Source organism: Bos indicus, chromosome 21, assembly GCF_029378745.1.
Source record: "Bos indicus isolate NIAB-ARS_2022 breed Sahiwal x Tharparkar chromosome 21, NIAB-ARS_B.indTharparkar_mat_pri_1.0, whole genome shotgun sequence".
Taxonomy (NCBI): domain Eukaryota; kingdom Metazoa; phylum Chordata; class Mammalia; order Artiodactyla; family Bovidae; genus Bos; species Bos indicus.
Genome location: NC_091780.1, coordinates 56,340,046 through 56,353,741, shown reverse-complemented (window position 1 = coordinate 56,353,741; position 13,696 = coordinate 56,340,046). Strand labels below are relative to the sequence as shown.

At 50.7% G+C, this 13,696-nt stretch overlaps 1 protein-coding gene across 3 annotated transcripts in view; it reads left to right on the top strand.

Annotated features, from left to right (window-relative positions):
- Positions 1-1,028: 1,028 nt before the first annotated feature.
- The window catches only part of CCDC88C (coiled-coil domain containing 88C), a 147,479-nt gene continuing 134,811 nt past the window's right edge, over positions 1,029-13,696 (top strand). For 2 of the 3 annotated variants that reach the window (XM_019983358.2, XM_019983357.2), the window contains exons 1-3: positions 1,029-1,230; positions 2,000-2,100; positions 11,002-11,110. In XM_019983358.2, coding sequence (XP_019838917.2) covers positions 1,171-1,230; positions 2,000-2,100; positions 11,002-11,110 — 270 coding nt within the window. In that variant the 5' untranslated portion in view covers positions 1,029-1,170. Of the gene's footprint in view, positions 1,231-1,999; positions 2,101-11,001; positions 11,111-13,696 lie in introns of those variants that run through there. The other variant, XM_019983359.2, reaches the window with a different exon arrangement.

Here is a 13,696-nt window from a genome sequence, read left to right as displayed (position 1 = left end):
GTGTGAAATTATTACCGGCCCAAGGTGAGGTGGCAGAGACCCGCCCGATCCACCGCAGCTGTCTCAGCAGGGAAGTGTGGGTCTGGGCCCAGGGCTGGCTTTCCATCCAGTTGGGGCACTGTGCTCTTTCCTGTCGCCTACCACCAAGCTGCCGCTACGTCCTCCAAGTAGGAATCCGGAATCTGGCTTCACTCTTGGCAAAGCGGCGGTGGTGTTGGGGTTGGAGGGAGGGGGTGTCCCAGTTGGGGCGGGTCCAGGTCGGGGCGGCCACAACACGCGTTTTTCTGCGATAACTTCTAAAAGGCTAGCAGCCTGGGAGGTGGCACTGTGGGGCGCAAGAGGTCGCGCTCCTACGGCTTAAACTCAACACCAACTTTCCTCCTCTGACTTCCGGGCCTGCGCCCCACCTGCCCACGAGGTCGACCCCAGCACCTGAGGCTGGCGGGCTTGGGCCTGTCGCCACGGAGCCGAGCGGGGCCTCGGCGGCACCTGGGAGGCTCCGCGCGGCCGATGCGCTGCACCTGCTTGGGGGCCGCCAGCCTGGCGGTGGTGGGCTCCGCTGGGCCTCCAGCGTGTGGTGTGCCCGAATCGACATGGGTGGGCAGCGCACCCCGCTCCCCCTCGGTCTCCCACGCGCGCACCCGGGGAGGCAGAGGCTGGGACCCACGTTCTTTTGCGCTCAGGCCCGCACCGAGCGCCGGGGCCGGGTGGCCGACGCACGGGCTCAGCTAGGAGCCACGTGTTGGGGCCCCAAGCCCGCCGAGGTAGCGCTCTCTGCATCTGCACGCGGCGGCAGCCCCACGTGCGGGCGGCCGGGACGCCCCCTCCCCCTGCACACGTGAGGGCCGCTGCCCCCTCCTGGCGCCGCCGCGCCCGCGCCGGGACTCCCGGCACCAGCACCGCGAGGCGGCGCGCCGATCGCCCTGGGCCGCCAAGGGGCGGGGCTGCCGCCCGCATTGTTCCTCCCCGAGCGGCGGGCCCTCCCCTTCCCCCAGCCCCGGGCGGGGCGCGGGGCCGCCGAAGCCGCGGAACGTGGGCTCGCGCCCCGCCTTTGTCTCCCGGGCGCGAGCCGCCGCAACCCCGCGCCGGTTGCTCGCTGCCAGAGCCGCTTTGTGCCTCGGCGCGGGGGACGGGGACGCGGGGCGCGGAGCCGGCGGGCGCAGCCTCAGCATGGACGTGACGGTCTCGGAGCTCATGGAGCTCTTCCTGCAGAGCCCGTTGGTGACCTGGGTGAGTGTGCCTGGCTCCCCGCCCCATTGTTGGGGCACCGGCTCCTCTCCCGCCCGCTGGCGATCGCAGTTAAACCCGACCCAGCCGGGGCCCCGGGTAGCCCTTGGACCCAGAGGATTCATCAAGTGCCCTCCGTCCCCCACCCCCAGCCAGGGTCGCGGTCAGTGTCCCGGGGTCTGGGGTTATTTCCAACTCTGGAGACGGCGCGCCGGGTGCAGGACCCCGCCTTGCTCTCGGCCGGGCGGGGGTGCTGAGCGGGTACACCTGTTCCCGCCAGGGCGTTGGGCCGCCGGCCCTGGAGCGACAGGGTCCTAGTGGTCACCCTGGGCGCATGGCTTGACCTCTTGGAAAAAGGACCCACTCCCCTAAGATATCCTCGTGTAGTTTCTGAACCCCTGAGACCAACGGGTGGAGGGCAGTGGAGATTAGGGGGTTTCGAGTAAGAACATGTACAGGCTAGGGTGGGCGCTGTGATTTCCAATAGATCTGAGACGTGAGAAATGTATTGAAAAGTCCCCTTTAGTTTATTTTCTTTCCGCTCTGAGACGCCGCAGAAAAGTGGCGAGGAAGTTTTCTTTCTGCTGTCTCGCTTCCGTTGCCTGCCACGGGGAGGGGGACCGAGGCCCGGGAGAAGGGTGCTGTGGAAGGGTGGGTGGCCGTGGGTGACTCCCTTTTGCCCCCAGGGCCTCTCTGCCCACCTGGAGAGCTTTAGACTGAGCGCGTAGGGGTGACTTTTACTGCCTTACTCTCTGCGTTCCCCTCCCCGCAGGTGAAAACTTTTGGCCCATTCGGAAGCGGCAACCAGGACAACCTGACCATGTACATGGATTTAGCGGATGGCATCTTTCTGAACCAAATCATGTTGCAAATGTGAGTTACCTTCCGGGAGAAAGGAAGGAATGATGCCTCGGAAAGTCGAATTTAAGTTTGTAGAAATAGAATGTGAAGTTGCAATGTTCTCTGCATGTGGGCAGAGAACTGGTATTTCGGTATTAATGGTGTCTTTTCCTGGTTTGTTGGGTGTGAAGAACTCCAGGACAGTAGTTTGGTCGGTATTAATGGTGTCTTTTCCTGGTTTGTTGGGTGTGAAGAACTCCAGGACAGTAGTTTGGTCAGATGTTTGGTGAAAGGAATTTGAAATTGAGTGACTGTCATCCACATGTTGCAATTGACTTGGAACTCAGGGACTTACATGTTATATGACAATGACACAGAAAAAAAAAGAAAAACAACCTTTCTTTTGGGGGGCAAGGAGCTGTAACGAACGGAGAGTGTTTGGTTACAGGAAGTGTCGGGTGGGACCAGAGCATCCGTGAGTGACTATAAAGTTTCATTCAAGGTCAGGATGCCTGTGTTTCTGCCTCCCTTTAATCTTGTGTTTCCAGTTGCCCCAGAGCAAGTGCAATTGGTTAAGTTCCTTCCTATAAATTGGATTGAAAAGTCACTGTGTTGGGAGAGGCCTGGGGAGCCAGAATGCTTTGGTGCTCTTTGTCTTGAGGCTTGGGTTTAAACAGAGTTTTGGTGGAGGTTACACCTGCTAGCATGTTTGACCACATCCTTTCCTGTTGCTGCATTCTGCAGCGCCTGTTTGATTGACAGCCTGCCACATGTAGGTGTTGGCTCCTGCCACTGCGTTCTGTTTTTAACTCAGAAAGTGCAGGGAACATATTGGAACTGAGTGTCTGTATGATTCATAGGCACTTGGAGCCAATGTTCTCCGTGGATCAGGCCCTTGTGCTCACCTACTCACCTGCAGCTAAGCAAGTTGTCATCTTGAGCCAGGAACTCATTAGCTGATGAGAATCAGCTGCATTTGTGGCCCCCTGTGGGAGGAGGAAGGGTCAGCTTTGGTATATTCCGAAAGAGGTTTAAATAGATCTACCTACAAAGATCTATTTTAAACAATTTCCTGAGGTCATTGCTCCTGTAGCGTAATAAGTTACTTGATGTCATGCTGTGGCAGAGACATCTCAGTTTTAATGTTTTTTAAGACACTACCAATGTTACCTGTCTTGAGTTTGATTAGATTCTAAAATGACGAATCTCTTGTCAGCTTGGCAGCACTTCTCAGTTCACAAGAAGGAGTTTTCCTGGGGTTGTCTCATGGCACATTCAAGTTCTGGCAACTATTTCCCCTCTTCGTCCTGTTAGACCCCCCAAAATTGCTGGATTCCAGTTGGTGCAACAACCAGTGAAATTTCAACCTGTCCTGTTTAATTAAAAAAACCAGCAGTATCCCCGGCTTTTTCATTCAGAGTTTTACACCCAGGCGAGGGGAGAACAAAAGCCCTGGGACTGTTTCTCTTTCTTCCCTGACCTTTGGAATTCCTGAAGCGTTTACCACTTGCTTGTAAATCAGGAAAGCCTGTTGGACCATTCCTTTGAGAAATGCCAGCTCATCACTTGTTCACACTTAGCCCCGAAGCTAAATGCAGTGTGAAGGGCTTCTCCCTTCCCCTTGACAATTTTCAGTGTTACTTTCTCCTCTGTGATGTGCCAAGGTAATGGTCCTGCAAGTGAGAACTGATATGTTTGCAGCTTCTCAGGCCTCAAGCAATGGTTCTGGGTCCTCTGGCCAGAGTTAGGCACCAAGAAAGAGAGCAGTGGGGAAGCTGGGTGGCTTTCTAGAAGGACATAAGGAGGGAGGTGCCACTTGCATGCTGTTTACTGAGTGAGTGAGCAAAATAACCCTGCTCCAGGTGACAAATCAGCATTGTTTGCTCTTGGAAGTAGGTAGGGGTTGATCGGAAAGGGGGCACAAGGGAACTTCTTTTCTTTAGTACTTATTCATTTATTTGGCTGGCTGGTCCAGGTCTTGGTTGTGGCATGTGAGATCTAGTTCCCTGACCCCGGGGTCGAACCCGAGCCCCCTGCATTGGGAGCATGGAGTCTTAGCCACTGGACCACCAGGGAGGTCCACAGGGGAACGTCTAAGGGCGGTAGAAATGGTCCATGTATTGACTGGAGTATATTTCAGTTTTCAAAACTCATCAAGCTGTGACTTAAGATACATGCATTTCACCCTGTGTAAAAAGGACCTCAATTTAAAAAGAAAGTTTTAGTCCTAGTGTCAAAAGCCTGTGTAACCTGCTTGTGTAACCTTCAAACCCTAGGTCTCATGCAAGCCCTGTGCTGCTGGGCACATCACTACCATGTCAGTTTCCTCATCTGTAAAATGGGCAGGAAAAGTACCTCCCTTAAGAGATGGTTGTGAGGATGAAGTGAGTGCTGTATTAGCAGTTAACACAGTGCCTGCCACTTAGTAAGTGTTGGTGTCAGTTATGTAGTTACGTGTCTCCCTTCTTAGTCCAGAAAGGATTTGCATCGCTGCTGAAAAGTTTTTTTTTTTTACAGTCTACTTTCCCACTATGTTCTTAGGCTCTTAATAATTCTTAAGTCTTAGCCCTCTCCTAACGAGACGGAGGGAAAACTGGACTGTGGGAGCCACATCCTAGCCCACATCTAACACTGTACTTAAGCCAAGCCTGTTTTCACTTCTGCCAAGTGTCAGGCTAACTAGTGGGTAAGCGATAAGGCTGTTGTGCCTTATCTCCCATGCTGCTGGCCCCTACTGTGTGCAGTTCGCCTCTTTTGATAAATTCTCTCCAGGTTGGTAGGAGCTGAGAAAATTGCAGAGAGCAGTGTGCTAATGTGTTGCCAGAGCTCAGACAAGAGGGGTGTTACCTAACACTTGAGAGCCATATGGAGGCTGGCTGGGGGTCATGTGACTGCACCTGGGCATTGTCTCTGGGAACGGAAGAAGGCTGGAGTGGTAGTCTCTCGCCAGGCCTCTCGGTGACATGAGTGCCTGAAAGCAGGAAAGCCCTGTGGGCTCAGCTTTCAGGGGAGGCCCAGGTCCAGGAGAATTCCTGAATGAAGTGAGGCACTGAGTGGTGTGGATGGAGCGGCTTGGGAAAACTTGCTGAATAGCTCCTCTGTGGATGCACTTTCCCGGGGTACCTACTGGTCCCCAAGGGGAAAACAAGATGTCTAATTCACTGTGGACATGCTTTTCACAGTCTCATAGGAAAATTAAGAGCTCTGACTCCAGGGACTTCCCTGGTGGTCCAGTTGAGACTTTGCCTTCCAATGCAGGGAGTGCAGGTTCGATTCTTGGTCAGGGAGCTGAGGTCCCACATGTCTTACAGCCAAAAAGCCAAAACCTAAAACAGATGCAATATTGTAACACATTCAATAAAGACTTTAAAGTGAAAGTCACTCAGTCCTGTCTGACTCTTTACGACCCAATGGACTATACAGTCCATGGAATTCTCCAGGCCAGAATACTGGAGTGGGTTCCCTTTCACTTCTCCAGGGGATCTTCCCAACCCAGGGATTGAACCTAGGTCTCCACATTGGAGGCAGATTCTGTATCAGCTGAGTCACAAGGGAAACCCAAGAATACTGGAGTGGGTAGCCTATCTTCCCGGTCCAGGAATTGAACCAGGGTCTCCTGCATTGCAGGCAGGTTCTTTACCAACTGAGCTATCAGGGAAGCCCGAAAGAAAATACTCAAAAAAAAAAAAAAAAAAAGAGAGCTCTGACTCTAGCATCAGGCAGACAAATTCAAGTCTTCCCTCTGCTATACTGGTTCTGTTACGTTGGGCCAATTACTTAAACTCTCTAAGCCTCAATTTCCTGATCTGTAATAAGCGGGATGGTATTTTATAGATTTGGGGAAGATTAAATATGATTATGCATGTATAGGAAATGCCCAACAAATGTCAATCATGTCAGTCATCATTATTGTTAGCGAGGCCTGAAGCTGGCTTTATGTGTGTGGACACATGCCTGTGCTGGTGTGCATCTGTCCACATGAGAGTGGACACCTGAGTTGATGCAGTGGCTGTTGAGTGCAGTTGGAAACTGGGACTGAAAGCTTGTACCTGGGCAAGGCCTACGTTAAATCCAATACTATTTGCTTTGTTCAGACTCCTTTCTAACCCCTTGTGCTAGCTGCAGAATTATGAATAATATATTCATTATTCAGAAGTTGGAAATATCTGCAGGCCAATGGAAGAGTTTCTTAAGCTTCTAAAAAGCATTTGGAGTATTGTATATTAATACATATATATGGAATCTAGAAAAATGGTTCTGATGACCCTATATGTGGGGCAGCATAGAGACGCAGACATAGATAATGGACTTGTGGACACAGCGGGAGCCGGGTGGGGCGGGGAGGAGAGAGTGCAATGAATTGAGAGAGCAGCATTAAAACATACACATTACCTTGTGTAAGGGAAGGAAAGTTTGGGACGAATTGAGAGTATAGCATTGACACATATACATTACCATATGTAAAAGAGATAGCCAGTGGGAATTTACTGTATGAAATCAGCCTGGTGCTCTGGGACAACCTAGAGGGGTGGGATGGGATAGGAGGTGGGAGGGAGGTTCATGAGGGAGGGGACATATGCGTACCTACGGCTGATTCATGATGCTGTATGGCAGAAACCAACACATCATTGTAAAGCAATTATCCTCCAATTAAAAATAAGTATATCTTTTAAAAAGTGCTTTTCTCGGGAGAAAAAAATAAAAAGCATTTGAACATAAGTTTTTTCCTTAGAGTGCCAGAAGAGGAGTTATGTTCCCATTTTGCAGATGTTAAAGCTGAGGATAAAGGGGCAGATACTTGTTAGTTGAATGAGTTTGTGTTGGTGCTAAAGTCTTGGAGCAAAAAGAGTTTTTACTCATGAACTTAAGTGATATTCTTTGATGGCTGCAGCATGTGACACTCTTCATGGGGCCTTGAGTCTGTAAAAGTTAAATGAAAAAATTCATGTTCGTTGTAGGAAGGTAGAAACACATAGATGCATGTGTATGCTCAGTCACGTCTGACTCTTGGCAACCTCATGGGCTGTAGCCCACCAGCCTCCTCTGTCCATGGGACTACTGGAGTGGATTGCCATTTCCTCCTTCAGGAGAAACATATAGATGAGCAAAACAAACACTGCCTATAATTTTACCATGTCAAGGTAGTAGTATTAATATTCTGGTGCCTCCCAGATGTCATCTGTGGTATATACATATATCTTCCTAATGTATTTTTATATAATGTTGGGCTCAACCTATGATAGATTATCAGTATCTCTATCATCTGTATCAAACATAATTTCTTCTTTATTTTTAAAACATTTTGGCCACACCACATGGCATGTGGGATCCTGGTTCCCCGACCAGGGATTGGACCTATACACCCTGCATTGGAAGCATGGAGTCCTAACCACTGGACTGCCGGGGAAATCCCCAAACATGGTTTCTTGATTCGGGTTTTTTTTTTTTCTGGATTCAATTTTAAATCTAGGAGTCATTGGAATATGATGGAAAGTTCAGGGCTGACCTTTTCTCAAAGGAGGGAGACAAGGTTGCTATAAGTCTAAATTATAGTTCTCTTTGAAATTTTAGGGAGAGTGATTTTTTTTTCCCCCAAGAAGAAAGCCCTCAGGGCCCTGCACTTTGGCCTTGTTTGTCTCCGAGTTTGGACAAGCTCCTAGACACTTTCTTGCACCCCTGTCTCTCTCCTATCTTCTGTGCGCCCCACACATCCCGGTGTGGGACTGGCAGCCTTTTGTGTTCTAGGACTGTCATGTAAAGAAGATCCTTGTTGCTTTTGATGGCTTTCAGGGAGACAGTCTTGCAGTAGTTCTGTGATCTTCCTGGGATCAAGAACCACGTTGGCCAGTACAGCCCTGGCCTTCCTGGAATGGTAGGCTTTTAGGGCCGGAAGAGTCCTGTGGTCACCTGGCAGATGAGCCCAATGGAGCCTAGAGAACTTTGACCCATCCTGGGCCCATTTCCAGACCAGAGTCAGTGGCTTCTGACCCATTTCCTGCTCCAGGACGGGAGGGGGTTATGCAATGCTAGGCCAAGTAGGGATAGGCCTTCCTTAACCAGAGTTGACTGCTGTTCAATTTATTCTCTAATCTCTCTTTACCTTGAAAGCCATAGTTAAAGGAAGGAGTGCTAAGATAATGATCATGATAATTAGTCTAATTATTCATGTACTAAATGTGAGCATATTTTGGAATGTTGCTTCCATTAGCTGTTGCTTCCTAGAACTGGAGGCTAAGAGCGGGGATGGTCAGAGGCTCCCCCGTCACCTGATGGCTTCCCAGGCCCAGACCTCAGGTGTGTGTTTTGCCTTTGCTCGTGCAGTGAACATCCACGTGTTTGCTAAGGTCCTCTGGCTCCTGGTACTCTTCAGGTGGTCCCGTCTGACTTAATGGAAACTGGGACCTGCATCTTCTCTTAAGTTCTATGTTTTTAAAAAATATGCATTTATTAATGGTGCTGGGTCTTAGTTGTGATGCGTAGGCTTCTCATTGCAGTAGCTTCTCTTGTTTCGGCTCCTGGGCCCTAGGGCACAGGCTCAGTAGCTGTGGCGCCTGGGTTTAATTGCCCTGCGGTGTGTGGGATCTTCCCTAGGGATCGAACCGTGTCTCCTGCACTGACAGGCGGATTCTTTACCGCTGAGCCACCTGGGAAGCCCTAAGTTCTCCTGTTGTAAGCAGCACATTCATCACTTTGTGAAATTGCCTCTCATCTCTTCAGGTCTCTGTAGTAAAGGGAGGAGAATTGCACCCGTAAGATAAATTATTTTGTCATGTTAGGTATACTTCTTTAGCTAAAATGCCTTTGTGGTTTAAATTCTGAATACCTCCTCTATGGCTAAATTAATTTCCATGCAACTGTTAACCTTTATTTTCTCAGTAATGAATGGCTCCAGAAGAGACATGTAAATGGCTTAGCAGGACTCTCTACTATATGAGGACAGTAAGAAGCTTTGTCCCAGGAAAAAAGTTGGGACAGTTGAAAAGAGGTCTTCTGGTTGCCCCAACATGCTCATATGACTGTTTTAGGGGAGGCAGGATGATTGAATAAAATCCATGGCTGATTATGGCAGCGTGATTCATGAAGGGGTTTGCACACACGCAGTACAGTGTCAGGACTCATAGAGTTTATATCAAATATTTACTTAATGGTTGAATTTTAAACAGCTTGTGTTATTAAGAAATTATGCCTGCAGTGATATTTGAAATAATTTCAGTTTGTAGATTTTTTTTTCTATTGGTTAATCTTGTATAAATTTTTGGCTTTGAAAGAGCCAAATGGCATTGCAATTGATTTGCTTTACTCCCCCAAATTCCCCTTCCTGTGCTCACACTATCATCATCGAGGGGCATGAGTACGAAGGAAGGAGGAAGAGACCTGTTTCTCTTCCGTCACACCAGCCCCCAGGAGGCTCAGCACCCTCATCACGGGGCTCGGATGACAGATGAAACCATGAACACAGTCCTCATTTGAATGAGACATCCTTCATGGTGTCTTGGGACAGTCGAATGGGCGGGAGGACTTTGTTAGGAAAAGAAAGCAGTGTGTGGTATGTAGGGGGAGTGGGGAGCGAAAATCCATTCTTGTCCAGTCTGTTCTCCAAATAGGAAACATCGTTAACACTGAGAATTTTTGAGAAATGTCCTGTATGTAGATGAGTGATATTATAAATCACTTGATTCAGATTTTGAGTTTCATCACAACCAGACCTGCCTTTTGCCTGAGTTTGGAAAAGAAATGACACTTGGGGATTTCCCACATCAATTATCTGTGTCTCTTAGCATTTCTTGTAGGGTGTGGCGTACACGACATAGTGTCACAGACTCATGGTGGCGGTTTTTTGAGCCAGAAGTGTCTGCCTGGAATGTAAATCACAGGCATGAACACTCGGCGACACACACAGGAGACTCATGTGAAGTGGAACATTGATGATTTTACTGATTTTTATGAAGTCAGAAAATGTACCATTTTCCCCTCTTTCTTGATATTTCGCATAATTTGCTTTGTTTGGCTTTTAGCTTTTAATCCTTTTTTATCTTTTATTTAATAAGTTAGCTCTCTCAATTTTTTAACAATATTTATTTCTGGTTGCACTGGGTCTATTGCTGCATGTGGCCTTTCTCTGGTTGCAGTGAGCAGGGGGTGCCCTCCATTGGGGTGCACAGGCTTCTCATGTGTTGACTTCTCTTGCTGCAGAGGACGGGGCTCTAGGTGCATGGGCTTCAGGAGTTGGGGCACAGGTGCTTTAGTTGCCTGTGGCATGTGGAATCTTCCCGAAACAGGGATCGAACCTGTGTCCCCTGCATTGACAGACAGACTCCTATCCACTGTACCACCAGGGAAGTCCTGTTCTCTTTAGTCTTGAAATATATTTTGAGGTAGGTTATTGGTGGCTCAGTGGTTTAAAAAAAAAAAGAAAAGAAAAAGAAATCCACCTGCCAATGCTGGGAGACACGAGTTCAATCCCCGGGTTGGGAAGATCCCCTAGAGAAGGAAATGGCAACCTGCTCCAGTATTCTTGCCTGGGAAATCCCATGGTCAGAGGAGCCTGTCAGGCTCTACAGTCCATGGGGGTCTCAAAAGAGTTGGACACAACTTAGAGACTGAGCAACAAAAGCTGACTTTTATACAGTGTCACTTCGGGGTCAGCATTGACACTCGGTCGTTTGTGGCTGCTGCCAGCAGTGGGGAAACAATAATATTGATTAAGGGCAGGTGGTGGGCTTGGTGCTTGGGGAGGGGGAGCAGAAAGTGACATGTCTCCCCTGAGGGTTCCACGGCTTGGCAATAGCAGACTTAGGGTTTGACCTGAGCCACACTCGCCACAGCTGCATAGTGACCTAGGCTTGAAGAGGACTCAGCACTCGGGGGTAGGATGGGGTATGGCAGGGGCTGGGAGGTGCAATTTCCATTCTCATCATTTTTTATCCCCACTAGAGATCCCAGGCCAACAAATCAACGCATCAACAAGCACGTCAACAACGATGTGAACCTTCGCATTCAGAACTTGACCATCTTGGTGAGAAACATCAAGACCTACTACCAGGTAAGGCGGTCCTCCCCCCTCTCACCCCCCGGAGTCCTGCTGTGCGTCCGGCAATACCTTCATTCGAACGGTTTCCCCACAGGAAGCTGAGAGGAAGTGGTGGCCAGGCAGCTAGCTGCCTGTTGACACTTGGCATGTTTGCTCATGCATCTTTTCTCTGACATTGTGAGAAGGGTCAGAGGTGGGATTGCTTTATTCTGCCCAGGGAATATCCTTTGAGCCGTGTGCACCACAGCGTGCCTGGTGCCGGGTGGGCCTGGGAGATGAGCCTTGGTCCGGAGCCGCAGCCCCAGCTCACAGTCTTGGGGGGCCTGGCTGATGAGGGCTCTGGGAGGGGCACCCTGCACGGTTATCACCCACAGCTCGGCGAGTCTGTACAGGAGCGATTCAAGGGGTTGAGGAAGAGAAGGGACCACAGAAGGGTTGTGTTCGGGCGAAATATAAATCAGCCAGCCCCGAGTTGGCAGACAGGAGCACCAGGGTTCAGGGTTGGGGTGTCTGCCTAACATTCTGAGATATGGAAATGCTCCCCATATCTCAGCTCGCCGGTAGGTGGGTCAGGCAAGAGGGCCCGAAGGGGGAAGGGCTGTGAAACCCCCATCCCAGCCTTGGGCTAGTTGGGCAAGGATCTTTGATGTTCATGATCTTTATATGGAGACATTGAAGGGAAGTAGATTTAAAGTGTGCACTTTGGAGCCCGGGCTTGTCAAACTTAGGCATGAAACTTTTTAGCCCCATATGAATTTTCTCAAGGCCCCAGGGGAAGCCCTGGCAACTCTGAGTGACGTGGGGGCTTGAATGCCCTCTGCTCAGCCCCCTCCTCGCCCTCCAGGGCATCTCTGGAGGGCTTCCCAGGACCCCAGGGGGCACAGTTTGAGAATCACTGTTCAAGAGCCCTTCTCTTCCGGAATTGTGCTGGGGTTTCACGGAGCCCTCTGCCTCTGAGATCTCTCCTAGCCCTCGGCTTTCTGGGCTGTGACTTCGTCTCGGTTCTGGGGCTTGGGAGCATCTTCAGAGCCATGAGGTCCCTGTCACCATGAGGAAGCCCTCTGGCCAGGTGTGGCTTCCCTCTCTGCCCTCGTGCAGCCGTGCGGGTTCTGAGGTCACTGAGGTCGCTGGACAGGCGGCCGGATGGAGTTTGCGCCGTGGCGTCGGGCCGTGTGCTTGTCTGCTTCCTGCAGAGGGCTGTAGGTGCTGCTGTTTGAGGAAAGATGGGTGAAGGAGGGAGTGGACATGTCATGGGTTTTCTGAGTTGATAGTTTCCATTTTCTTCCCTCTGGGGTTGGGGTGCTGGATGCCTTTGCTTTATGGCCAATTCAGCCAGCCCCTGGTGTTCATTTCAGGGCCCGTTGAAAGCCCAGCACCGTGGGCACTCTGAGCAGCCTTTGGGCGGCTGAACACCAGGTCCATGCTTTTAGTAACAGATGCTAGCTGTGCTGAGGAAGGGCTGGGGGGAGCCCTGTGCAAGTTGGATCTGGGGGCTGGTGGGGGGTTTGTTTCCTTGCTAGGAGAGCCATGCCCAGGGCCAGGCATGCTGTCAGCCAGTGGGTCTCAGCTAGTGCTTCCCACATGGCAGCCACATTCTATGGAACCTGCTGCTGCCCATGAACTTGGGCCTGGGCGTGGAGCAGGCTGTCTGGTGGCCATAGTGGCTGTCGGGTAGATGTAAGAGATGTGGATTTGATCCCTAGGTCGGGAAGATCCCCTGGAGAAGGGCATGGCAACCTACTCCAGTATTCTTGCCTAGAGAATCCCATGGACAGAGGAGCCTGGCCGGCTACAGTCCATAGGGTCGCACAGAGTCGGACACGACTGGAGAGACTTAGCACTCACACAGTGCTTTCCATGATGTGTGCAAGTGCCAGAGGAAGTGGATGGTCGTAACAGTTGGAGACGAGACCCCCAGCTCTGGACAGATGTGTCTCCCGCTCCAGGTGTGGCTGGGAGGTGGTAACCCTCCCTGAGGGCCGTGGTGAAGGGTTGGGATGGAGGTGAGATTTCTGGGTCTGTGTGTAGCTTGCGGCACTCAGGAGCTTACTGCGGGCTGCTTGGCCTGGCAGGTACTGCTCTCTGGGCTTGCCGGCCCAGGAGCACACATGCCGTGGTGCCTGCCAGCTCTGACAGTCCACTCTGGGTTGGCCAAAGGGCTTGAGACCCTTTCCAGTACTTGGAGGCAGTTTACTGCTCTTGGGGTCACTGAGCCGAGTTCTAGAAGATGGGCAGCAGTCTCTGGAAGGAGACAGTCGCTAGTCTGTTCTCAGGGCCCTGAAGGACTTACAGGTAGAAAAGAAGACCCCTGCATCCTTGTTCATTCTATAAATCCAAATTTTAACTTAAAAGGACTCAAATGAAAAAGATTTTGGCTGTTGAGTGTATCAAACAAGCCTCAGGTGATGCTCTGGAGAAGGCAATGGCACCCCACTCCAGCACTCTTGCCTGGAAAATCCCATGGACAGAGGAGCCTGGGGGGCTGCAGTCCATGGGGTCGCTAAGAGTCAGACACGACTGAGCGACTTCCCTTTCAGTTTTCACTTTCCTGCACTGGAGAGGGAAATGGCAACCCACTCCAGTGTTCTTGCCTGGAGA